Genomic DNA, 23823 nt, shown 5'->3' on the forward strand with positions numbered 1-23823 from the left:
CTGTCCCCTCCCCACCCTAAACATCCCCCCCGCGCCCCCCCACCCCCGCCCCCAGCAGCCCTTCTCTGCTGCTGGGTATTTACACTCCTTGCCACGTGGGCCCAGCGGGCAGGCCGAGGGGTGGGGTCCGGCCTTGTGGAGCTTTTCCTGAGCCTGCTGCTCCCAGCTACGGTGCCCCAGGGGTGGAGTTCATGGGGTTGCACCGTGAGAACAATGCGGTAGTGCAGATCCACTTCCTGCCTGGCCAGGTGAGGCCCCCCTGCCCCCATGCCCTTCTTACTTTCCCATCTTCCAGAAAGGACGTATGGAAAGGCAGGCGTTTGGTGGCCCTGGGTTTGGTGCTGATGGGAGGACCCGGGACAAACCTGTCTTTCCCCAGCTGCGGTTCACGGCCACCCTAACAGGAGCCGGGGGTCTCTTGGTTCTGGGGCTCTGGGAAATGACCCGCACAGGCTGGGCCGCCCCAGTGTGTAAAGGTCACGGTGAATGCTGTCCCTCCCTGGTTAACGAGACAGCACGCTTCTGCCCCGTTTCCTGCCTAGTGCCAGCTGGTCACCCTGCTGGATGACAACAGCCTGCACCTGTGGAGCCTGAAGGTCAAAGGCGGGGTGTCAGAGCTGCAGGAAGATGAGAGTTTCACGCTGCGTGGCCCCCCAGGGTAAGAACTCAGTCTTCTTGCTCTCCTAGCCAGCCTGACCCGTGCGCCAACTCCAGGGTGCCCTGGGAGGAGCTGGCAGGGCTGCGGCCCGCCTCCCCCCATCCCCACACAGAGCCTACGTGGGAGGCGCCAAGGGATTTTTTTCTGCTTCTTAGCCCCAGCTCTCTGCCATCTGTCTCCTGTCTTGGCAGAAAAAAAACCAGTATGTTTGTCCGGGCCTGAGTAGCTGGACCCCATCAAAGGACCTCACCGGCCTGCTTCCCCACCGCAGGCATGGCCTTCCCTGGGGCCGCTGAGGGAGTGGGGGATCCTATCTGTGGGTCCCCCCTGCCTGGGCAGGGCCAGCTCACGGGCCATCATTCCCTCTGCAGGGCCGCCCCCAGTGCCACGCAGATCACCGTGGTCCTGCCGCATTCCTCCTGCCAGCTGCTCTACCTGGGCACCGAGAGCGGCAGTGTGTTCGTGGTGCAGCTGCCGGCTTTCCGCGCGCTGGAGGACCAGACGATCAGCTCAGATGCTGTGCTGCAGCGGTGAGCCCCAGGCCCGGAGACCCTCGTGCCCTAAGGAACCTGTCCCCTCGAGTGGCCTTCTCCTTTCCATCCCGGTTATGCCTCAGGAGCTTATGATTTCTCTCCTGGGAAGTCTGTAGGGATGGGAGGACAGACTCTCAGCTCCACCTGTCCCCCAAATTGAGAATCTCACCCCCAAAAAAGAGTTAGCATCCCAGCACTAAAAGGGGTCTTGGGAGTAACTTGTCACCTCATTTAAAAGGAAAACAAGGCTCAAAATGATTGTGCAATGATACCAGCTCTCAGTCCAGCGTTCTTGGCACAGATACCACTTCTTTCAAAGCCCCGGGGCTCCACAGTGGGGCAGATGGGGCCCAGACCTCCCTGCATCAGCCGGGCAGCTTCTGCTGATGCGTGTGCTTTGGAGTCTCTGCCACATGTTCGTTTGCCTGCAGGCTCCATGGCCCCAAATCCCTGGCGGCCACAACCTGTAGGTTTCTTGAGATCGTTTCAGAATCTTTGCTCGTTAATGGTGGTGTCCGTGGGAGAGAGGGAGTCAGATCAGGTCTGGGTGTGGAGGGGGGGGGGCCAGGGCCCAAAACAGGAGGGGATGGAGGAGTCCAGCAGGAGCCCACGGGAGCCAGGTTGATGGCCGTGGAGTGTTCTGCAGTGAAGAAGGGCAGGGAGAGGGCTTCCCTGGTGGCGCAGTGGTTGAGAGTCCGCCTGCCGATGCGGGGGACACGGGTTCATGCCCCGGTCCGGGAAGATCCCACATGCCGCGGAGCGGCTGGGCCCGTGAGCCATGGCCGCTGAGCCTGCGCGTCCGGAGCCTGTGCTCCGCAACGGGAGAGGCCACAACAGTGAGAGGCCCGCGTACCGCAAAAAAAAAAAAAAGGGCAGGGAGGAGGCCAGTGTGCTGGGCTGTGGAACTGCTTCATGCCCGACCTTCCTAAGGGCTCTGGACCAGGCTTGTAACACTCATAGTCGTCAGGCCCCGGGTGATGGTCAAGCAGGGCTGGGCATTGCTGGGTTGGGAGGATTCCTGCTTGGGGCCGGGTCCTTCTGAGCACTGGGCATGGTAGAGTCAGGGCAGCGTGACCATGGTCAGAGCAGGACTGTTTACAGGGTGGCAGGCCCAGCTGGTGCTCAGCCGGGGCGCCTGGCCTGTGGGCAGGACGGTGGAAGGACCCGCTCCTCAGTGTGTGGCGGTACCAGTGCCCACCGTACCCGCGCCGGTGGGAGTCTAGTCGAGGAGGAGCCCCTGCTGGGCTTTCCCAGCCTGGGTGCCCTGGGAACCCCTCCTGTTGGTCTAAATCTTGTTCTAAATGTAGAGGGTTTGGTTTGGGTTTGAGCGTAGACATGCCCTTGGGATCCAGGCTGTTTCCATTTCCTACTCGCCCTGCTCGGTATTGGCGTTTGGTCCTGTGCCTGCCACCTCACGGTCTTCTGTTGGTGTAGCACCTCCGAACTTCACATCAGCATTCCAGGCCCAGAAAAGGAAGAGGGGGTCAAGGCTCAAGGCCAGGCCAACTGATATAGAGAGTTTTGTTTTGTATGTCTTAAAAACTTTTTTTTTTTAATGAAACACCAACACCTTGCCGAAATGCACTAGGTTTGAATGTACAGTTTAATGGATTCTTGTTAAGTGAGCATCTCTGCAGCCAACTCTGGGCAAACACAAAATTTTGCCAGGCCCCCAGGGTCCCCCACCTGCCCTTCTCTGTCACAGCTCCCTCCCTTCCCCAGAGGTGACCACCACATCGACTTTTCTGGAAACCACTTCCTTGCTTTTCCTTATAGTTGTGCCACCTGCGTTTGCATCCTTAGGGGGTTTTCTCTATCGCTGCCCTGTTCTATGCGTTGCTTCTCTCTCCCCTTGATGACGTGTCCTGGCAGCCTTTCCGCGCTGGCACATTCCGTGCCCGCTGCTTCGGGGATGCCGGGCATGGCTGTGCCATGCTCTCAGCCGTGCCCCATCGGTGGACGGTGACGTGGGCTCACGGTGCTCCCCTCGCCCAGGTTGCCAGAGGAGGTCCGCCACAGGCGGGCATTTGAGATGGTGGAGGCTCTGCAGGAACATCCTCGGGACCCCAACCAGATCCTCATTGGCTACAGCCGGGGCCTTGTCGTCATCTGGGACCTACAGGGCAGCTGTGTGCTCTGTCATTTCCTCAGCAGCCAGGTAGGGGTGCCACATGGTTCTCCCAGGCCCCACATAACACATCCAGCCCCCGTCTGAGGCATGGGGGTGCAGGCGATGGGACCGCACCCCTGATCCCAGCCTTCGCGCACCCTCTCTCCTTTCCCACCGTGAAGCAACTGGAGAACGTCTGCTGGCAGCGGGACGGCCATCTGATTGTCAGCTGCCATTCTGACGGCAGCTACTGCCAGTGGCCCGTGTCCAGTGACACCCTGCAACCGGAGCCCCTGCGCAGCTGTGTGCCTTACGGTCAGTGCTCTGCCCGCCACCTGGGACCGCCTTCCAGTGAGCAAGGCGGTGTCCTCTCTGGCCCCAGTCGGTCTCTCCTGCTTTCAGATGTAGGTGTCCAACTCATAGAAGCAAAACCTGGGGCCCAGAGATGGTGAAGGCTGTGTCCGAAGCCACACAGCGGGTTTTCTGAGACGCACTGTGACTTTCTCTGGGAACTGCTCACAGTGAGACTCCCAAGCCTAGATCTGCTCCGCAGGTTTGCGGGATCTGTGCTGCAGACCCGCGGGCCTCTTGAGAGCGGGAGGGCCGTTCAAGGTATTTCCTTTTCTTTTAGGCCCTTTTCCTTGCAAAGCTATTACCAAAATCTTCTGGCTGACCACCAAGCAGGGGTAGGTATCAGTGCTCTGTCCTGTTCCCTTTCTAGAGCTTTCCTGGGGAGCTGGAAAGGCTGCTCAAACCTCTGCCTGGGGGAGATGGTGCCTAGTGACTGCCTTTAGGTCTCATATCCGGGTCTCCAGGGAAGGGAGGGGGGTGCCGTTCATACCTCTCTCCGACTAATTCCTGAAAACTCATTCCCATTCTTTCCCTTCCACCCTCCTGGAGAGATGATTCAGACCAGCAGGTTCCAAACTCTGTCTTAGGAGCAGACCTGTTTCTTCAAACAGAATCATACAAGGAGACCTGATGTATAAGCAGAAAAGGGGGACAGAGGGCACTCTGGTTGAAACGGGAGTGGTGGCAGAGACTCAGAGCCTGCAGCCTGCGTGCTCCACTGCTGGCCCCCAAGTTCTCTGGGGCTGTTGAGTTGGGAAGAGACGGGGGTCCGCTCCAGCCCCTCCTGGGAACTTTGAGTGAGCACTTACACTGAGGCCAGCCCTCATGCCAGGCCCTGCTGCAGAGGCCAGTCACAGGGCCACCCCACGGCTGGCTCAGCCCTTGGCTTCTGGGGCGGTGTCAGCAGCCCACCCCCTGCTCTTCTGTGCCTGCCAGGTTGCCCTTCACCATCTTCCAGGGCGGCATGCCACGGGCCAGCTATGGGGACCGCCACTGCATCTCAGTCATCCACAACGGCCAGCAGACAGCCTTTGACTTCACCTCCCGCGTCATCGACTTCACTGTCCTCATTGAGGCGAACCCTGAGGCTGGTAGGCGAGCGGGAGTGAGTGTGAAGGGCAGGCCACCAGGAGGTGTGGGGATCCAGCCCACCCCCATCCATAAGCAAAGAGGAAGGGCCTGCAGGCGTTCCCAAAGCTGCCACCCCTGAGTCCCTAGGTCCCACTGCACCTCTTTGTGTCCCCGAGGCTGCTCCCTCTCCTTCCCCGCTGGCCTGTGGTTTGTCCTTGCTGGCCACGCCTCCCATCCACCCCAAGCTCTCTTTGCCCTTCCCCAGCTCAGCTGGGACTTGGCCCAAAGGTGGGCAGGTCTGCACTGTTGGGCTTAACACCCACCTGGCTGAGGCAAAGGGCTCCTGGCCTGGACATGGTGAAGCCCTCCTTGTGGGGTGGGGCAGGTAGCAGTGTGGGCCAGCTGAGCTGGTGTCCTGGAACTCAGCCAGGCCAACAAAGCCCTGAGTCAGCTTTCTAAATTGGGTGACAGGCAAGACCAGAAAGGGCTGGTGTCAAAACCTAGAGAGGAGGCCTAGTGGGAGATCTCCAGGAGGGTGGGCCTCCTCCCTAGATGACTCTGACCTGACAGGCCCGAGGCCTCCAGGTGAGGGAGGCAGGCCTGCTCAGGACACCCTGGGCTGTGTTCTCCCAGCCTCACCAGTGGCCCTTTGGAGGGAGACTCTGAACCTGCTTTTCCTCCTTTCTCAGCCTCTTCTTCCCTCCTCATACCTGACAGTATGGTGGGAGCCAGGGCCAGTTTTTGGTCGATTCTTTTAGGTTTTCTACATTGATGATCATGTCATCTGTGAACAAAGACGGTTTTACTTCTTTCTTCCCAATCTGTATGCCTTCTATTTCCTTTTCTTGTCTTATTGCATTAGCTAGTACTTGAAAATGAGTGGTGAGAGGAGGCAACCTTGCCTTGTTCCTGATCTCAGTGGGAAAGCTTCACGTTTCTGACCATTAAGTATTACATTAGCCGTAGGTTTTTTGTTTTTTTTTGTTTTTATTTTTAGCGGTACGCGGGCCTCTCACTGTTGTGGCCTCTTCCGTTGCGGAGCACAGGCTCCGGACACGCAGGCTCAGCAGCCATGGCTCACGGGCCCAGCCGCTCTGCGGCATGTGGCATCTTCCCAGACCCGGGCACGAACCCGCGTCCCCTGCATCAGCAGGCAGAGTCTCAACCACTGCGCCACCAGGGAAGCCTGCCGTAGGTTTTTTGTAGATATTCTTTATCGAGTTGAGGCAGTTCCCCTCTATTCCTAGTTTACTGAGAGTTTTTTTTTTAATCATAAATAGATGTTGGGTTTTGTCAAATAGTTTTTCTGCATCTATCGCTATGATCATGTGATTTTTCTTTTTTTTTTTTGGCCACACCACACGGCTTGTGGGATCTTAGTTCCCCGACCAGGAATTGAACCCGGACCCTTGGCAGTGAGAGCATAGAGTCCTAATCACTGGACTGCCAGGGAGTTCCCGATTTCTCTTTTTTAGCCTCTTGATGCAATGGGTTTCATTAATGGTTTTTCGAAAGTTGACGCAGCCTTGCATACCTGGGATAAATCCCACTTAGTCATGGCATATAATTCTTTTTATGCGTTGTTGGATCTGGAGCTTGCTTTTAAAATGTGGGTTCCCTGGCTCCAACCCTAGAGCCTCAGGTTCTACAGGGCCAGGCTGGACAGACGGCTTCCCAGTGGCTCCTGCAGCCTCTGACCCTTGGCCTGTCCCCACAGCCCTTGATGACCCCTATGCCCTGGTAGTGCTGGCTGAGGAGGAGCTGGTCGTGATTGACCTGCAGACGGCTGGTTGGCCGCTGGTCCAGCCTCCCTACCTGGCCTCCCTGCACTGCTCCGCCATCACCTGCTCCCACCATGTCTCCAACATCCCCCTGAAGCTGTGGGAGCGCATCATCGCTGCCGGCAGCCGGCAGAACACACACTTCTCCACCATGGTAGGTCTGGCCCCGGCCCCAGCCCCGCCCCAGCCCAGAGCCAGGCTCGCCCATGAACTTCTCCGTCATCTCCTCCAGGAGTGGCCCATCGACGGTGGCACCAGCCTGGCCCCGGCCCCACCCCAGAGGGACCTGCTGCTCACGGGGTAGGTGACGTTGATCGTACTCTCCTGCCTAGTGGGACGTGTGGGGTGGGAGCAGAGCTCGGGGGGTGTGCGTGCCAGTCCCGGGCTCCTCTGGCCCGGCATCCTTCTCACGGGCGGCAGGCGGGCTCTGCCCACAGGCACGAGGACGGCACAGTGCGGTTCTGGGATGCCTCGGGCTCCTCTGGCCCGGCATCCTCCTCACGGGCAACAGGCGGGCTCTGCCCACAGGCACGAGGACGGCACAGTGCGGTTCTGGGATGCCTCGGGCGTCTGCTTGCGGCTGCTCTACAAGCTCAGCACGGTACGGGTGTTCCTCACCGACACAGACCCCAGCGAGAGCCTCAGTGCCCAGGGTGAGGACGAGTGGCCCCCCCTCCGCAAGGTGAGGCCCGGAGCCTGGGAACCAGGGAGGGCGGGGATAGGCCAGGCCCAGCACTTAGGGCCCCTCACGGAGCTCTTCTCCCTTGTCAGGTGGGCTCTTTCGACCCCTACAGCGACGATCCCCGGCTGGGCATCCAGAAGATTTTCCTCTGCAGATACAGTGGCTACCTGGCTGTGGCCGGCACAGCAGGGCAGGTAGCAGGCCGGGCTGGGCGTACGGAGCCGTGGGGAGGGCTCATCAGGTGACTTCGGGCAGCGTCCAGGCCCACGAGCTTCCTTCTCAGTCTTGGGGGGCAGCAGGGCCAGGAACCAGCTTCCTGAGCGCCCCCCTGGTGCATCCCCTGCCCCTGTGGCTCTGATTCCTCCCAGTGAATGGAAGTTCCCTGCTCCCATTAGAGGGAGGCCTTTCTCCTCCAGAAATCAGGATTAAGAGCCAGAGGTTGGGCACTTCTGACCCTTGGCCTTGGCGTGGAGCTTGGGTCCTTTGCCGCCCCTGCCGTTAGGGTCCCTGAGGTCCTGCCGTCCGTCCCTTGGTGCCGGGGGGGTGGTTCAGCCCATCTGCCGCCCCGCCCAGGTGCTGGTGCTGGAGCTGAATGACGAGGCGGCGGAGCACGCGGTGGAGCAGGTGGAGGCCGACTTGCTGCAGGACCAGGAGGGCTACCGCTGGAAGGGGCACGAGCGCCTGTGTGCCCGCCCAGGGCCCGTGCACTTCGAGCCCGGCTTCCAGCCCTTTGTGTTGGTGCAGTGCCAGCCCCCGGCTGTGGTCACCTCCTTGGCCCTGCACTCCGAGTGGCGGCTCGTGGCCTTCGGCACCAGCCACGGCTTTGGCCTCTTTGACCACCAGCAGCGGCGGCAGGTCTTTGTCAAGTGAGCAGACCTCCCGGGGTGGCCGGGTCTGGGATTGGTGCCTGGATTGGCAAGGTCCCTCAGGCCCTGGCCACGCTGATGGCCCATCGTCCCCCCAGGTGCACGCTGCACCCCAATGACCAGCTAGCCTTGGAGGGCCCGCTGTCCCGTGTGAAGTCCCTGAAGAAGTCCCTGCGCCAGTCCTTCCGCCGGATACGTCGCAGCCGGGTGTCCAGCAGGAAGCGGCGGCCTGCTGGCCCTCCGGGAGAGGTGAGGCCGGGGCCGGACACGAGCCCGGGCAGAGCCCGGAGCAGCCAGCGGCAGGTCCCCACCACCCCTCCCTGCCCCGCCTGCTTTGGCCATAGACACGGGCTCTGGGCCACCCCCGACCCCCACCAACCCTGTGACCTCGGATCCGCCGCACTGCTTCTCTGTGCCTCGGCTTCCCTAAGTGTGAAAGGCAGTCATTGTAGTGCCTCAGGGCCACGTCCTCAGTCAGTATTACCAGGCAGGTTGTGGCAGGGGCTGTGGCCACTCTTCCCGGAAGGCTCGCTGTTGAGCAATCTGATGCCCCCGGGAAGGAAGGCGAGAGCCCACCCTCAGGCCTGGCCCACTCGACTGCAGGTGCAGGAGGGGAGCAGCAGGGCAGAGAGGACTGGCCTCCAGAACATGGAGCTGGCGCCCGTGCAGCGCAAGATCGAGGCCCGCTCGGCGGAGGACTCCTTCACGGGCTTTGTCCGGACCCTCTACTTCGCTGACACCTACCTGCGGGACAGTGAGTGGCCAGCTTGAGGTGGGGGGCCCTCTGGCGTGAGGGCGTGTCGGAGGCTGCTGGCTGGTGCACCCCTAAGAGGGGTTCCCCCTGTGAGCAAGGGGAGACTGGAGCCCTCGCCCGCCCCTTTCCCTCCCGTGCCTGGGTCTCCGAGTCTGATCGCCCCGGCTTCGTATCCAGGCTCCACCACTCTCTAGAAGTGTGACCTTGGACGTGTCACTTAGCCTTTCTGGGTCTCGCTTCTCCCCCTGTAAAATGGAGGGATAGCTTCCTCCTAGAGTGGCTGCGAGCGTTGGGACGTGCCACGTGCCTGCTGGTACCCAGTAGGCCCTCTAGAAGCTCCCTGGCTGTTTCTCTTCTCCTGCCAGGCCAAGGGTGGGCTGAGGGCTGTCTGCTGCTGTATCTCGAGGGCCGAGCTGTCCCGGGTTTGGCATCATCTGCATGGGGCTCTGGGTTGTCAGAGAGCCTTCCCAACCTTTTTCGTCTACACCCAGGAGGTAGGCAGGGCCCACAGCAGCTCCATTTTACAGAGGAAGAAATTGAGGTTTATGAAAGTTTGCTGACTTGACCTTGGAGTCACACAGGTAGTGAGCCAGGTCTCCTGGCTCCCCCTGACCCCCAGAGCCAGGGGTTAGATGTAAACCTCTGCCTCCTGGCAGGCTCCCGCCACTGCCCCTCGCTGTGGGCTGGCACCAATGGAGGTACCATCTACGCCTTTGCCCTGCGCGTGCCCCCCGCCGAGCGGAGAATGGATGAGCCGGTGCGGGCGGAGCAGGGTGAGTGCTGGCCGGGGGGAGAGCGCTTGTCTGCCTCGGCTGGGAGCGGGAGGGTGTCTCCGGCCTCGTGCTGCGCCCGACCACCAGCCCCATCGCCTCCCTCCGTCCCCGCAGCCAAGGAGATCCAGCTGATGCACCGAGCGCCCGTGGTGGGGATCCTGGTGCTGGACGGACACAGCGTGCCCCTTCCCGAGCCCCTGGAGGTGGCCCACGACCTGTCAAAGAGCCCCGACATGCAGGGAAGCCACCAGCTGCTTGTCGTGTCGGAGGAGCAGTTCAAGGTGCCTTATGGGAGGAGCTGGGGTCCCCCGGGAATCCCTGGCACAAACGACAATGGCTGGGACTCACTTAACGTTGTGTTTGTAGTTGCTGTGTGAGGGCTGCAGAGGCACAGGAAAGAAGCAGGGTCTTGATGGAGCCCCGGACCCCAGGGTCAGTGGTGGGGACACTGAAGCAGGACCTATGTCTGGGGAAGGGACAGAAAACACAAACAGGGACTGGCGTCCTCGCAGTCTGAGTGCAGCGACCACACGTCTGAGGGCCAGGCCCAGCGGCAGCCTCGGGCAGGGAAGCGGGAAGTCCTCGTTTGACTGGACGAAGCTCTGCAAACTGGTCTGGCTTCAGGCGTGACCGGCTGCCCTGTGCCCTAGGTGTTCACGCTGCCCAAGGTCAGTGCCAGGCTGAAGCTGAAGCTGACCGCCCTGGAGGGCTCGCGGGTGCGGCGGGTCAGTGCGGCCCGCTTCGGCAGCTGTCGAGCCGAGGACTACGGGGAGCACCACCTGGCTGTCCTCACCAACCTGGGCGACATCCAGGTGGTCTCGCTGCCCCTGCTCAAGCCCCAGGTGCGGTACAGCTGCATCCGCCGGGAGGACGTCAGCGGCATCGCCTCCTGCGTCTTCACCAAATATGGCCAAGGTGTGCAGGCAGTGGGCACGTCGGGACCTCTGCCCGCAGGGCTGCGTTTGGGGCTCCTGCTCTGCTGCGAGGGCTGCTGGGAAGGGCAGTCGGGGGTATTCCGGTCAAGGCCAGGCTCCTCAGGCAGAGAACTTTGGGAGCCTCTGGCCCCTAATCCCCTCTGCGGGGGCAGCTCTGTTGGCAGCCGCAAGGTCCGGGAGACTCAGGCTGGCCTCACCTGCCAGGCTTCTCCGCCCCCCAGGTTTCTACCTGATCTCACCCTCCGAGTTTGAGCGCTTCTCTCTCTCCACCAAGTGGCTGGTTGAGCCCCGGTGCCTGGTGGATTCAGCAGAAACGAAGAACCACAGCCGTCTCCGCGACAGATCGGGCCCTGAAAAGGCCTCGGGCCGAGCCAGGTGGGTAAGAGGCCAGGTGGCCTTTGCTCCAGCCCCTCCTCACCCCACCCTCCCTGGGGTGCCCCCTGGGGGCTGGTCAGAGTCCCCTTCCCCCGTGAACTCAGCCCACCCTCCCAGCTCTGCCTCCTTGCCCCCCTTTGTATGCCCCACCCTCCCACGCAAGTTGGTCAGTCGACCTCATTCTTCACGGGACCAGGGCTTTCCAGCACGGGGAGCCTAGTGGCCCCCCATCCTTACTGTCTCTTCTCCACAGGAATTCAGGGAGCCAGAGTGATGGAGAGGGTAAGACAGGCCTCTCGGGGGCCAGGGGCGTGTGGGGGCCGAGGCGTTGTGAGCACACCTGGGGAGGGAAGGGGATCCCAGGTGAGCAGGTGGTGTTCGGGCTGGGAGTCGAAACAGCTTCCCTTCCAGTCCTGGGCTCAGGCTTCAGCAACCCCACCCCCAGAAGCAGGGAGCTGGGGCAGAGGAGGGCCCAAGGCTCACCTGGCCTGGCCTCTATCTTCCAGAGAGGAGGTCGGGCCCCGTGATGGAGCACGCTCTGCTCAATGACGAGAGTGAGTCAGGGCAGGTGCTGGTGGGCTGGCTGGCAGGGGGGATGTGCGGGGCGGAGGGTGGGAGCGTGCTTGGAAGGCCAGGCTGGGAACGAGGGCCGTTTTCCTGAAGGAGGGCAGTCCCGTTCACCCCATCAGTAGAAGGGGCAGAAAGGGGGGTGTCTGGCCCAGCCCCAGCTTGCCTCACCACGCCTCTGCTCCCCACCCCTGCCCCCCTGCCCCCCTGCCCCACAGGAGTCCTGAAGGAGATCCAGAGCACGCTGGAGGGAGACCGAGGGTGAGTGACCCTCAGGCTTGCAGGGCTGGGCCCCTGGTGCCGGGAGACGTTCCAGGGGAGCTCTGGGAATGAGGGTCCTTGTCTGTAGCCCCCGTGGACGGTGACGGCCCTGTCTTTGCCCACGCAGGAGCTGTGGTGATTGGCGTTCTCCGCGAGTGGCCGTGGGGTACGGCCTCAGCAATGGGGGAGGTAAGGGCTCTGGGTGCTGCTGCACGGTGGGGTGGGGCACGCTCCTGGGGAGGGATAGGAGGGACAGGAGCCCCCGTCCCCGCTCCCCAAGGCCCTTAGGCCTATCCCAGCCCTGACACACACCCCCACTTGCCCGAAAACCTCCCTGTCTGGGCTCAGGCGGGTGACTGAGGCCCCCGTCCCGCCCAGGATGCTCCTGAGTCACTGTGGCTCTGTCTCCTTCTGCACGACGAACACACACTACTGACGGCTCTTCCTGGGGGCACTGCCCCACCTGGAGAGGCCCATGCACTGGGCCGTGCAGGGGCTGGGGGCACCCCCAGTGCCCGCCCTGCTGCTGCTCCTGGCCTTGGGAGAGGAGGGACCCCAGGGCCCTGGGGCTCTCCCTCCTCGGGCCTTGACCCTCTCGGTCCTTTTGTCAATGTTGCACAGTTCTTATCCCCGTCTCCCCGCTTTTTGTAGTGGGCTGGGTTTTAAATTATAAATGTTAACTGCCTCTGGGTGAAAAAGTTTTTAATAAACACCTTATTACCTCTTCACTGGACTGGCCCAACGACTTTACTTTTTTAATTGTGCAGAGATTTTCCACGTAAATAGAAATGATCGTTAGCTGGTTCCTTGACTTTCCCCCTCGGGTCCATCCCCTGGACCAGGCTGGTGCTCAGGAGAATCTGTTTTTTAAGCTATTTGAATCAGATCAAACTGTATCTGGTTGTGTCCGAACGCTATATGCCTTCTCTCTTTGGGAATAAATGGTAAAAGTTAACTGAATTGAGTCTGACTGCATCCCCGGGTGGGGGGCAGTGGGAGGCCCCTAGCTGCCCCTGGCTGGCCTTCCCTTGCTGTTAGGAGGGGAAGATGGACACAGTATCTCAGGCCTGATGGCTTCTTCCGGACTTCGGGGAAGGACTGTGGGGTGCTGCTGAGGCGTGGGGGGCAGTTAAGGTCTTTGTAAACCCGGGGTTTGATTCAACTTGGGCCACATCTTTATTCACCTGTCTTCACTGAGCACCAGCTATATGCCAGGTGCTTGGTGTTCAGAGGTGGCCAAGACAATGTGATCCCTGCCCTCGTGGGGTCCTTACAAGTGCAGGAAGTGTTAAGATGAGGGACATCTGGGGGCTTGTGAGAAATGTGCCTGGGGAGGTGACCAGGAGCTGGCTGGGCAGACTGTTCTGTGCAGAGGACTGGGGGCGGGGAGGTACAGCAGCACGAGAGGGAGTGTTCTGCTCGCCGTAGAACGAGTGAAGAGCTGAGGGTGGCCAGCAGGAAATGAGCTGAAAATGCCAGGGCCAGTCCAGGAGCCTCGTGAGGGCGAGGGCACCACCACGGGCCGCAGGAACCCACCCTGGCCTGAGCGCGGAAAGGGCCTGTTGTAAGGACACGGATTGCTCAGGGAGCAGAGGAGGAGCTGAGGCCCAGGTCCCAGGACGGACACACCGTGGGAGCATCCTCCGCACCCACCCTCCGGCCCAGCACGTCCAGCTCAAGAGTCGCTGCATTTTGGAACTTGGACCACTTGAGCATCCCTTGTTTCTCCTTAGAGGAATAGTGGGGGCTTACTGAGATGGAGCCCCAAGAGCCGCGAGGAGCGGGAGGGACAGCTCCCCAAAGGAAGAAAATGCTGTCCCGGGAAGAAGTGGAGAAAGGATGCTGGGCAGATAAAGACAAAGCCACGGGTGTGGGGGAGGTGGGGAGAACTGCACCCTCTGCAAGACAGTCTGGACTCCATCCTGAGACAGCGGAAGCCTTTGAAGGACGTTTTTTTTCTGCCGCGCTGCGTGGCACGTGGGATCTTAGTTCCCAGACCAGGGATCGAACCCACGCCCCCTGCAATGGAAGTGCTGGACCGCCAGGGAAGTCCCATCTGGAGGGCTTTAAGCAGGGAAGTTCCATGAGGAGATTTATTCTTCTAAAGATTACTGTAGCTTCAACCGCAGCTACAGCAACCGAGTTCCACTCAGGCAAATTACTTACCTGCTCTGCATCAGTTTCTCCTGGGAAATGGGATAACAGTATTCCCTCGTGATCTGTTGCCAGGTTCCTATGAGACGTCGAGGTCAATGGGCTAACGATGGGGGAGGCCCTCTGTCAGTGTCAGGGAGTACATCTTAGAGTTTGAGGCATAGGATGTCTTCTCTAACTCGGGTTGGCACTGGGGTCCTCAGTCTGTGGGTCAGAGGATCCTGCGCCAAAAGTGGGTGCCAAGGAAGGAGTGGGAACATCACACCCAGAGAGCTGGGCTCCCCACCTAGGGAGACAGGTATGGTTTTGTGACTGCCAGTTTAGGGGGGCTTCCATGTCTTTTATCCAGTTGGCCTAAATTACCTCACACTAATGGACAAGCGACACGAAGTTTCCTGCCAAGAAACCAAGACTTGAAGATCACGGTAACAACGCAAACGCCAACAAATGAGAAGAAAATGGCAGAGCCAATACCTCCGTGGCTTCGTGGCTGCCGCAATGATCCGGCTAATCAGCTCGAACAAGAAGTCAACAAGCACACACACGCACCTGAAAATACCAAGAGGGCTCTTTGAAAATGGAGTTACCCCGCGCGCATTAAGGACGAGATTTGCCTTAAGTACACTGTGCTCTGAAGCGTTAGCTTACGTTGGTGGTTCAAATAGTTCAGAAGAAAAGTTCTCATATTAGGAGTGTGAGACCAGCCATTTTTATGGATAGGCGTGCTCTAGAAAGGGGACTGACGGAAGCTGGGCTGGCCCCGAGGGAGAAGTGGGGTGTCCAGGGAGAGGTGATGGGAGTGGTGAAACGGACGTATTGAGAGGTTGAGTTGACCAGGATGGCTGCCAGATAGACCGGTGAGTGAGTGGGAGGGGTCACTGCCAATTCCAAAGGCCCTGGAGGGGGCTTCCCTGGTGGCGCAGTGGTTGAGAGTCCGCCTGCCGATGCAGGGGACACGGGTTCGTGCCCCGGTCTGGGAAGATCCCACATGCCACGGAGCGGCTGGGCCCGTGAGCCATGGCCGCCGAGCCTGCGCGTCCGGAGCCTGTGCTCCGCAACGGGAGAGGCCAGAACAGTGAGAGGCCCGCGTACCGCAGAAAAAAAAAACCAAAGTCCCTGGAGACGTACCACAGGCAGCCAGTCTGGAGACTTAGATCTGAGGGCCTTCGGCATCCAGAGGTGGAAGACAGTGTTCACCTACATCTGAAAGTCGGGCGGATCCAACCCTCCATCACTGGCTTTGCCTGTGACCGGCTGTGTGACCTTGGATAGATGACCTCACTCCTGCGCCTTTGTTTACTTATCTCCAAAATGGGCTGTGATAATAGGGCCGACCTCAGAGGACTGAAAGGATTAAATGAGAATCTGTAACAGCCCACAGCAGCTGGCTCCCAGTAAACACCCAACCAAAGGAGGTGAAAGTTACTGTGAGGTGGGTGAGGCCAGGAGAGGAGGAGATGGATCAGGAGGGAGGGAAGGAGCGTGGAGTGGAGTCAGAAGAGGGCTTGCACAGACCGGAGGAGGAGCTCACATTGTCCTCGTGAGCAAAGCAGATGAAGGAATGAGTGGGAAGGAGGAGGCAAAGGGGAGAACTGGGCTTGGGGCTGGGGCCCCTCTGCCCTGCTATCAGGTTTGTCCAGGGGAGTTCCCCGGAGATTGTTGGAAATCACACAGCCAGGAAGTGGGACAGGGGAGGGACCAAGCCTGTCTGGTTCTGAAGCCAATTCTCAGCAGAAGTGTCATGGAGCAGAATAGTGGGACCCGGGCTTCCCTGGTGGCGCAGTGGTTAAGAATCCACCTGCCAATGCAGGAGACATGGGTTTGAGCCCTGGTCCGGGAAGATCCCACATGCCGTGGAGCAACTGAGCCCGTGCACCACAACTAGTGAGCCTGTGCTCTAGAGCCCGCAAGCCAAAACTAGTGAGCCCACATGCCACAACTACTGAAGCCTGCGTGCCTATAGCCCATGCTCTGCACCATGAGAAGCCACGACAATGAGAAGCCCGCACACCGCAACGAAAAGTAGCCCCCGCTCGCCACTAGAGAAAGCCCGCGTGCAGCAACGAAGACCCAATGCAGCCAATAAATTAATTAATTAATTAAAGAAAAAGAATAGCGGAACCCTTGAATTGGGTCCCCAATTTCTCACTTACTGGCTGTGTGTCCTTAAGCCACTTATCCTCTCAGAGCCGTTTCCCCATCTGTGAAATGAGACCATATCTCCTTCCTAGGGTTTTGGGGGGTTTGAATGAAATGAAGCTTGGGAAGAGAACTAACTGAGACTCAGAGGATCAGAAGTGGCCACGCCCACGGAGCTGAGTGAGATCCGAGCTCTGTCCTGGATCAACCAGAGGGAGAGGAGGGCAGGGGAGAAGGTAGGAGATTAGAGACAGGTGTGGAGCTCTCCCTCTGCCCCCAGAGCTCACAGGACACATTGTAATGGGCTGGACAAATGGAAGTTCTGTGTGTAGCTGATGGTAGCTCCTCACACATGTTCTTTTGCCAGGTCTTGGGAGCCAGACTGCCTGAGTGGGCATCCCACTTCTTTTTTTTTATGTGTATAATAATATATTTATTTTTGGCCGCGCTGTGCAGCTTGTGGGATCTTAGTTCCCCAACCAGGGATTGAACCTAGGCCCTCATCAGTGAAAGCACAGAGTCCTAACCACTGGCCTGCCAGGGAATTCCTGGCATTCCAGTTCTGACACTCAGCTGTGTGCCTCAGTCTTATCGTCCATAAAATGGGAATCCTTACAGCACCAACCTCTTAGAGTGCTTTCAAGCATTAAGTGAATTCAGGGAATTCCCTGGCGGTCCAGTGGTTAGGACTCCGTGCTTTCACTGCTGAGGGCCTGGGTTCAATCCCTGGCTGGGGAACTAAGACCCCACAGGCCACAGGGTGTGGCCAAAAAGAAAAAAAAAAATTAAGTGTAGTACTTAGAAGAATACCTAGCACATCATCATCATCATTATTATTAGACCAGGGCAAAACAGTGAGCTCTTTCTCTGTGTTATCTTTTAAATTGTAAAACGCATACAGAATAGCACAAGTCGTAGGAGTACAACCCGATACACCTCCACCAACTGAACAAACAGTATCACCCATGGAGGCTCCCTCGTGACCCTTCTAGTCACTGCCAACCTCCCACCCCCCACCCCAGGCACCACTCTATAACTAGCTCAGTTTCCTCTTTTCGTACTTTATGTAACTAGACTCATACAGTGACTCTATAACTCTTTCTGGCTTCTTCACTCACCATTACGTTTGTGAAATAACCCATGTATGTTGCTGACAGCGCTGTGTAATCATCCACTGTGTGAATACATCACCCCACTTCCCGCTTTCTGCAGGTGAAACAAGCCCTATGAGTCTCATCGCCCTTTGCCTTGGTCAGTATTGGTGGTGGGGAAGCACAGCTTACAGACTTTCACAAAGACACCAGTTTTATGAGCTCCATGGTAACTGATGTTACCTATGAGCTTGTGTTCCTTTGGGACAGCTGCTTCCTTCACTAGAAGGCTGCTTCCTTGGCAAAGGCCAAGTCACTTTCAACTCCTTGCTCAAACCAGGCCTCTGGGCTGTGAGCGGCCCTCCTGGGTAACGTGAGCGCTTGCAGCAGCTCCACCCAGGTCTGAGGCTGGCTCCAGGAGATGTGCAGAGAGGTGGGTACAAGGCAGGTACAAGCCAGCTGGAGAGCATACCAAGGAAAGGGCCACAATCTGGAACGTTACCTCCCCCACTTTGATTCTGGGCAGGGCTGCTGGTGAGGAGAGGCCAGAGTGAGTGGTCAGCAGGGGCACGGAGCCCTGCGGGGCAGGTCACAGGCCCTGGCTGGAGATCTCATCTGACTCCATCTTGGGTGCCCCGGAGCCTACCCTGCAGCAGCTGCCTTGCCCTGGGGCCATCCAAAAAGGGCTCATGAATCCTGCCTGGGTTTAACTACAGTATAACCATCAAGAAACAGATCCGCATCAGTACAAAGATGGGTAAAGAATGAGAAAAGACAGGTCTCAAGAAAAAAAAAAAAAGGCTGTAAGATGGAGGAAAGCTGCTTATTTTCACAGAGAAATGAATTTAAAAGACACTGAGATTTGTCACGTTTCAGAGTGGCAAAAATGTTAGGTAACGCCATGCCTCAGTGCCATGTTAAAATGGGTGGTCTCCTATCTTGTTTGTGGGAGTGTAAATTGATACAGCCTCCGTGGAGGAAAATTTGGAGCACTCCAAATTACAAACACACATACCCTATGGCCCAGCAATTCTACTTCTAGGAATTGATTCTGCTTGGACACAGGTGGAGTCAATGTTGTTTGTAACTGAAGCAAAAGCTGAGATGAAGGCATCCTCCGTTTCAGACATAAAAGTCTGTTAGCCTAAAGCAATTTTTTAAAAGTCAGTTATTTTACCAGGAAAACAGGTTTATTCAAGAGCAGCAAAGAATTACAACACAGGATAGCAACTATGGCCCAGCAACACGCAACCCTGCTAAAGCAAAGGAGAGGAAACTTTTTTATAGAGGAGAAGGGGAAGTTGGGAAAGGCTGTTACAAACAAAAAGACCATTGGAGGAAATTGGGAATTTGAAGCACAGTGGCTTTTCATTGTCTTAGTTTGACAGTTTCTCATTGGCTGAGCTGTGCCAGGCAAGGAGAAAATCTTTTTTCCTCCAGCTGGCTGTAGTACAAAGTACATTTCTTTCCCTTGGGACCTGCATTGAGGTGGAGGGGTAAGCGTGTAAGAGCTCCCCCTTCTGGCCTCTGGACTCCATTTTAGTAAGGTTTCCCTTGATTAATTTTCACACTATCAATAAAGAATTGGTTAAACTATGGCACGTTCATTTGCTGGATTATTATGCAGTTGTAAAAAGAAAAGAAAAAGAAGATCGTTATGTACTATTATGAAATCTCCAAGTTAATCTGTTAGATTGGAAAAAGCAGAGTGGAGAGCCATGAGCTCGAAAAGCTTCCACCTGTGCTCAAAGGGAAAAAGAATACTTGCTTTTCTGTGCGTGGATAGCTCTTGAAGGCAATACAAGAAATGGGTAACCTGGACTTCCCTGGTGGTGCAGTGGTTAAGAATCCGCCTGCCAATGCAGGGGAGGAGGGTGGATTCCCCTAGAGACCCCAGGACGAGGAGGACGGTTCTTTTGGCACCCCCTCACGCCCTGCTGAAGAAGCAGTGAGGCGGGAGCAGAGCATGGGCCCCCTCGATTTGGCGTGGTGCCAGGCTGACCTGGCCGGCAGCAACTCCAGGCGGCACGGTTGCCCTGTCCACGGCCTTTGTCCGCAGTTGCAGCTCCTCTTTCCTGGGCGGCCTCCACTCTATTGTTGGCAGAGGAGGTCAGGACCCGCAGCCACCTGCATTATTGATGCTCACGCATAAAGCGGGAGATGCGGGGGCGGGTAGATTGAGCCTGTAGCCGCAACCTGTGATGTGCTGCCGAGGGCACCTGCGGGCAGCCAGCTCCTAGGGAAGAGGACAGGAGGGAGACGCCGGGAAACAAACCATGGTCAGGAGCAAGGGCAAAACGCCCCAGCGGCCGGAGGGACCCGGGAGGCCGACCTCCCGGGAGCAGGAATCCAGGTCGGCCAGCGCCGACAGCGCGCCCAGCCGGGAGCGCCGACAGGGCCGCGGTAAAGCCCACGGGGCGAGACAACGCTTGGAGCCCTGCACCGCGGGGGGCCAGGAGACCCCCGGTGGCCGCAGGAAGCCCACCGTAGAGGAGAACGGCGACTGCAGACGGCCAGAGGCTGGGCCGCCACCGGAGGCTGCGGGGAGACGAGGCAGCGCTTGGCGTCGGGGATGCGGGCCTAAGGAGAACCACAAGCCTGGGGACGGCCGTGGGGGGCGCCTGGAGGAGAAGAGTCTCCTCGGAGGAGGAAGGACACGCGGGCGCGACCGCCGCAGGAGAAGAGGAAAAGGGCGGGGACGCTCGGTTCGGCGGGGCCGCCAAGAGACCCGCAGCCTCAATGGGGACACGTCGGATGGAGACGCGGCCAGCTCCTGCCCGGACAGCGAAGTCCGCGAGGCCCTGGAGAGCGACAGCCAGAGCGGTGGGGCCCCGGAGCGGCGGCCCAACTCGGAGCAAACGGACATGGGCTCGGGAAGCACCCAAACCGGTCCGGAATCAGCGCTGGAGGCGCCGAGAGAACGCCCGAGCAGCGACGGCCTGGGCAGCGACGGCAGAGGCGGTGACAAGCCCCCCGCCGGGCCCCGGAGCCCGGAAGGATCGTCGGGGGCTAGGCCCCAGGGAGAGACCGAGGATTCCGAGACTGACACAGACTTGAGTCTGGAGGGAGCCGGGCCTGGACGGAGCCTACGGGCAGCCCCAGGAACGACAAGCGGGTCCACTGAGGCCGAAGAGGATGACCCGGCCAGTAAAGCCGCGGCCTCCAGTCCCCTCGAGGGCAGCCGCGCGTGCGTTCCCCGGAGCTCGCGGGCTTCTCGAGACCCCAGGCCGGCCCGGGACGCGAGAAACAGTGGGGTGCAGCCCAAGGCTGAGCCGAGGGGCCCCGAGGCCGTTAGAGCCGAGGCCTTGACCGCCCGGGGTCAGCGTACACAGGTCGGAGAGGGGGTGGGGAAGGTGCAAGAGGAGGAGGGCGTGAGCGAAGCGGGGTCTGGAGAAGGGTCCAGGGACCCAGCGCCGCTGGTCGCCCTGGTGGCGCTCGGCAGGCTTCGGGCGAGGCCCCCGCCGGGGCCCGCTCCCCAGGCCGCGGGTCCCTGCCGCTCGGGCCTCAAGGACCGGCTCCTGCGGGTGGCACGGGGCCTGGGCCTCCTGCGGTGGCTGCGGCTCCGGCCGCGGGCGGGCGAGGCGCGGGCGGCGGGCGAGGGGCGGGGCCGCGGGGCGGGGCTGAGCCGCGGTCTAGTGCTGAGCCTGGCGGGCGTAGAGGGGCTGGGCGGGCGACCGAGGGCTCCCCCTGGTGGCGGCTCGAGTTCCCCGCAGGTTGCGGAAAGGCCAGCCCCCGACGACCCTTCTGAGGACGCGGACCCGACTCCAGATCCCAAGTTTGCGGTCATGTTCCCCAGGATCCACAGGGCAGGGAGGACCTCGAGCAGCCAGAGCTCAGAGGAAGCGTCCGCGGACGCCCCCGCTGGGGAGGGGCACTTTTCGTCTTGTGCGGGGGCTTCAGGGGACAGTGAGGGGCGCAGGGCGAGTGGAGAAGGGGTGGCCGGGCGCCGCCACGGCTCTCTCGGCCCGACTCCCTCCGACGAGCCCCCACTCGAGAGAGGCTCCAGCAGCGAAGCAGAGCCGGAGACCTTGGGAGCCGGGGCTCCGGTGCACTGGGCGCAGGGCGAGGACCCCCGCGAGGACCCTGGGTTTGGCACCGAAGCACTGCTGCCCCGACTCATCTTGGAGACCCGCCTGCGGCGGGAGAGGAGCCCGAGCCCCTGCAGGTTCCTGAGGGATCGATGGGAGCCAGAGGATGAGACCGAGGAGGCGCTGGAGAAGGACCTGGAGCTGAGCCTCGGGCCGGGCCTGGAGGCGCCGCCCTTTCCTGGCGCCGAGGACGGGAGCCTCGGGGAAGGCCTGGAAGACACCGAGGACCTGGCCCGGCTGCGGTGAGCGGGCGCGGTCCCAAACCTGCCATGCACCTGCCATGCGTGGGTCACACTTGCTCGTATCCCATTCTACCCCCGTTCTTTTATGAATTGTATCCTTACATGGGATTTTGCCACGCAAGGTTGTCTGGTTGGAAGGGGCAGGTGAGGGGTGAGAATCAGGTGCTCCTTCCTTCTCTAATTGGCACAAAGCTTCCCTCTGGGTCAGCAGCCTGGTCCTGCTTGTAGCGCCCACGGCGCTGGTAATTTGCTTAGCAGCCGGACCCCTGTATTATGGACCAGCTCGGAGAGGGTGCATGACTTGGTGGAAGTGTCTCTGCAGCCAGTGGCAGCGCTAACCCAGGATCTTCTGCCCCCAACTCCCTGCTTCTCCACCCTGCTTCCCTACAGGCCGGTGTGCGACAGCTCCGTGCTGCTGTGCCTCAAGAAGAGGTTTTACCTGGGCCGAATCTATGTACGGGGGACCCAAGAGGGGATGGTGGGCTGGGATTCCCTTTCCTCAGGGACCAGAGGGCCCTCCGGGCACCCCTGGAGAGCTTTCCCCTCCATCTTTCTCCTCCCTGGCCTGGGTGCTGAACCCTCTCTGGGGTCCTGCAGAGCGGGGAGGGGCCGGGGGCATCAAAGCTCCACTCTATTTGCACACCTGCTCCCTCCATGTTCTGATGAGAGCTTCCACTTTCCTCCCAGACCTTTGGGGGGCCCCTCCTGCTCGCTCTGAACCCCCGCCAGCCCCTGCCTCTCTTCTCACCTGAGGTCCTGGCCAGCTACCACCCTAGGAAGACCCCTAACACCACCCCGTACGTGAATTTGCCCCACCAGCCCTCTGCTCACCCCCAGCATGTCCCATTGACTGAGGTCCAGGGCATGGCAGGCACGACCTGCCTACGCCCAGGAGGCCCCAGATGCCCATCTCTGGTAACCTTCTCATCTGCTTCCACCCTCCTCCCCCAGACACATCTTTGCCATCGTGGCAGCAGCCTATAGCCTGTCTCAGAGCACCGGGCAGGGCACCTGCATCCTCCTGGGGTGAGTGGTGGCTGCCCTGCTTGGCTGAACCTTCAGGCCGCGCTGAAGGCCAGGAGGAAGGGGATGTGAGGTCTGCATTTGAAACTGCCTGTCTGGTCCACTGCTGGGCAACAGCTCTGGACTTCCTGAGACTGTGCCCCTTGAACGAGGCATCTTGGGGACTTTTTTCTGTTTGGTCTCTATGCCCCAGGTCTATGTTTCTGCATTTCTGGGAGTCTCCTTTAGGGCAGGTATCACTTCCAGGTGGGCATATCCCCACTTTCGGGCTCGATGGGATTGTCCTATGTGCCCCTTCCTGGAGACCCTGCCAGCCTCTCCCTCCTGCAGTGGGCACAGCGGCTCTGGGAAGACAGAAGCTTCCAGAAAGATTGTGCAGTTCCTAAGCAGCCTGGAGCAGTGGCAGACAAGGGACAGAGGATGTCGGGTGAGGGGCAGCTCGCCATTTCCCAGGGATCCAAGAGGGACCATGCTACTCCTTTGGGCCAGAAGGGTGGTCTTCAGGCCTCTGGCTTCCCCTCGGGGGCAGCCCGAGGCATTGCCTACTGCGGGGACAGGGAGGGCTGGGGTGACTGACCCCTCCGTGGACCAACAGAGCTGCCAGGTACATAGTGTCCTCGGCCGGGATACCTGATCAGTGGGCACCACTGCTGCTCCCAGGGGTACTTGAATGCCCCTCCCCCATCCAGCTGGACGACGTGCTGCCCATGCTCAGCAGCTTTGGCCACGCCAAGACAGTCCTCAACTCCAACGCCAGCCGCTTTGGCCAGGTCTTAGGCCTCTGCCTGCAGCAGTGAGTGACGGGGGTCCAGGTGGGCGGGGTCACCCAGGATCAGTTTCCCTTACTGGGAAGCTGAGGCTGCTGCCCTTGGGTCCAGCCCACGGTGGGTCCCTCACTCAGTGTCCTGTGTCCACAGAGGGGTCATCCTGGGAGCCTCTGTGTCACATTACCTGCTTGAGACCTCGAGGGTGGTGTTTCAGGTATGACCTGGCCCGCTGCTCCCAGAGTGGGAAAGAGGGAGGGGCCGCTGCGAGCGGCTGTGGTCCCTCAGCCCCCAAGCCTGCCTTCCCCAGGACTTGTCCTTGCTCCCCTGGGGCACAGGACCAGGCCGTTGCTCCCCCTAAGCCAGTCCTTCTCCCCTGAGGCCCAGGCTGAGCGGAGCTTCCATGTTTTCTATGAGCTGCTGGCGGGGCTGGACCCCATGGCACGGGAACGGCTCTCCCTACAGGGGCCGGAGACCTACCACTACCTCAACCAGGTGGGGGAAGGCCCCCTCGGTGCTGGACCACGGGGACCGCCCAGGGGAGGGTCTGAGGAGAGGGAAGCTGCGGGCGGCCAGACTCCTCACCCCTCACCCCTGCTGTGCTC

General features: G+C 59.8%; 2 protein-coding genes across 12 annotated transcripts in view; both read left to right on the forward strand.

Annotated features, from left to right (window-relative positions):
* LLGL2 (LLGL scribble cell polarity complex component 2) overlaps positions 1-12445 on the forward strand; it is a 34215-nt gene extending 21770 nt beyond the window's left edge. For 4 of the 11 annotated variants that reach the window (XM_033438480.2, XM_049702206.1, XM_049702205.1 and 1 more), the window contains 22 exons: positions 167-248; positions 543-658; positions 1030-1188; positions 3187-3349; positions 3484-3616; positions 3933-3987; positions 4589-4743; positions 6441-6804; positions 7033-7186; positions 7276-7380; positions 7760-8052; positions 8151-8301; positions 8656-8806; positions 9463-9579; positions 9694-9860; positions 10230-10494; positions 10736-10889; positions 11143-11171; positions 11396-11443; positions 11675-11717; positions 11845-11906; positions 12096-12445. In XM_033438480.2, coding sequence (XP_033294371.1) covers positions 167-248; positions 543-658; positions 1030-1188; positions 3187-3349; positions 3484-3616; positions 3933-3987; positions 4589-4743; positions 6441-6804; positions 7033-7186; positions 7276-7380; positions 7760-8052; positions 8151-8301; positions 8656-8806; positions 9463-9579; positions 9694-9860; positions 10230-10494; positions 10736-10889; positions 11143-11171; positions 11396-11443; positions 11675-11717; positions 11845-11906; positions 12096-12106 — 2977 coding nt within the window. In that variant the 3' untranslated portion in view covers positions 12107-12445. Of the gene's footprint in view, positions 1-166; positions 249-542; positions 659-1029; positions 1189-3186; positions 3350-3483; positions 3617-3932; positions 3988-4588; positions 4758-6440; positions 6805-7015; positions 7187-7275; positions 7381-7759; positions 8053-8150; positions 8302-8655; positions 8807-9462; positions 9580-9693; positions 9861-10229; positions 10495-10735; positions 10890-11142; positions 11172-11300; positions 11444-11674; positions 11718-11844; positions 11913-12095 lie in introns of those variants that run through there. The other 7 variants (XM_049702207.1, XM_004275706.4, XR_004486364.2 and 4 more) reach the window with 7 other exon arrangements.
* Positions 12446-19362: 6917 nt separating this feature from the next.
* Positions 19363-23823, forward strand: part of MYO15B (myosin XVB) — a 32383-nt gene continuing 27922 nt past the window's right edge. Inside the window, 8 exon segments of the mRNA XM_049702037.1 lie at positions 19363-21431; positions 21822-21885; positions 22119-22228; positions 22383-22461; positions 22759-22881; positions 23144-23247; positions 23372-23435; positions 23600-23713. Coding sequence (XP_049557994.1) covers positions 19378-21431; positions 21822-21885; positions 22119-22228; positions 22383-22461; positions 22759-22881; positions 23144-23247; positions 23372-23435; positions 23600-23713 — 2712 coding nt within the window. The 5' untranslated portion in view covers positions 19363-19377.

The sequence above is a fragment of the Orcinus orca genome, chromosome 19 (assembly GCF_937001465.1).
Source record: "Orcinus orca chromosome 19, mOrcOrc1.1, whole genome shotgun sequence".
Classification (NCBI taxonomy): Eukaryota; Metazoa; Chordata; class Mammalia; order Artiodactyla; family Delphinidae; genus Orcinus; species Orcinus orca.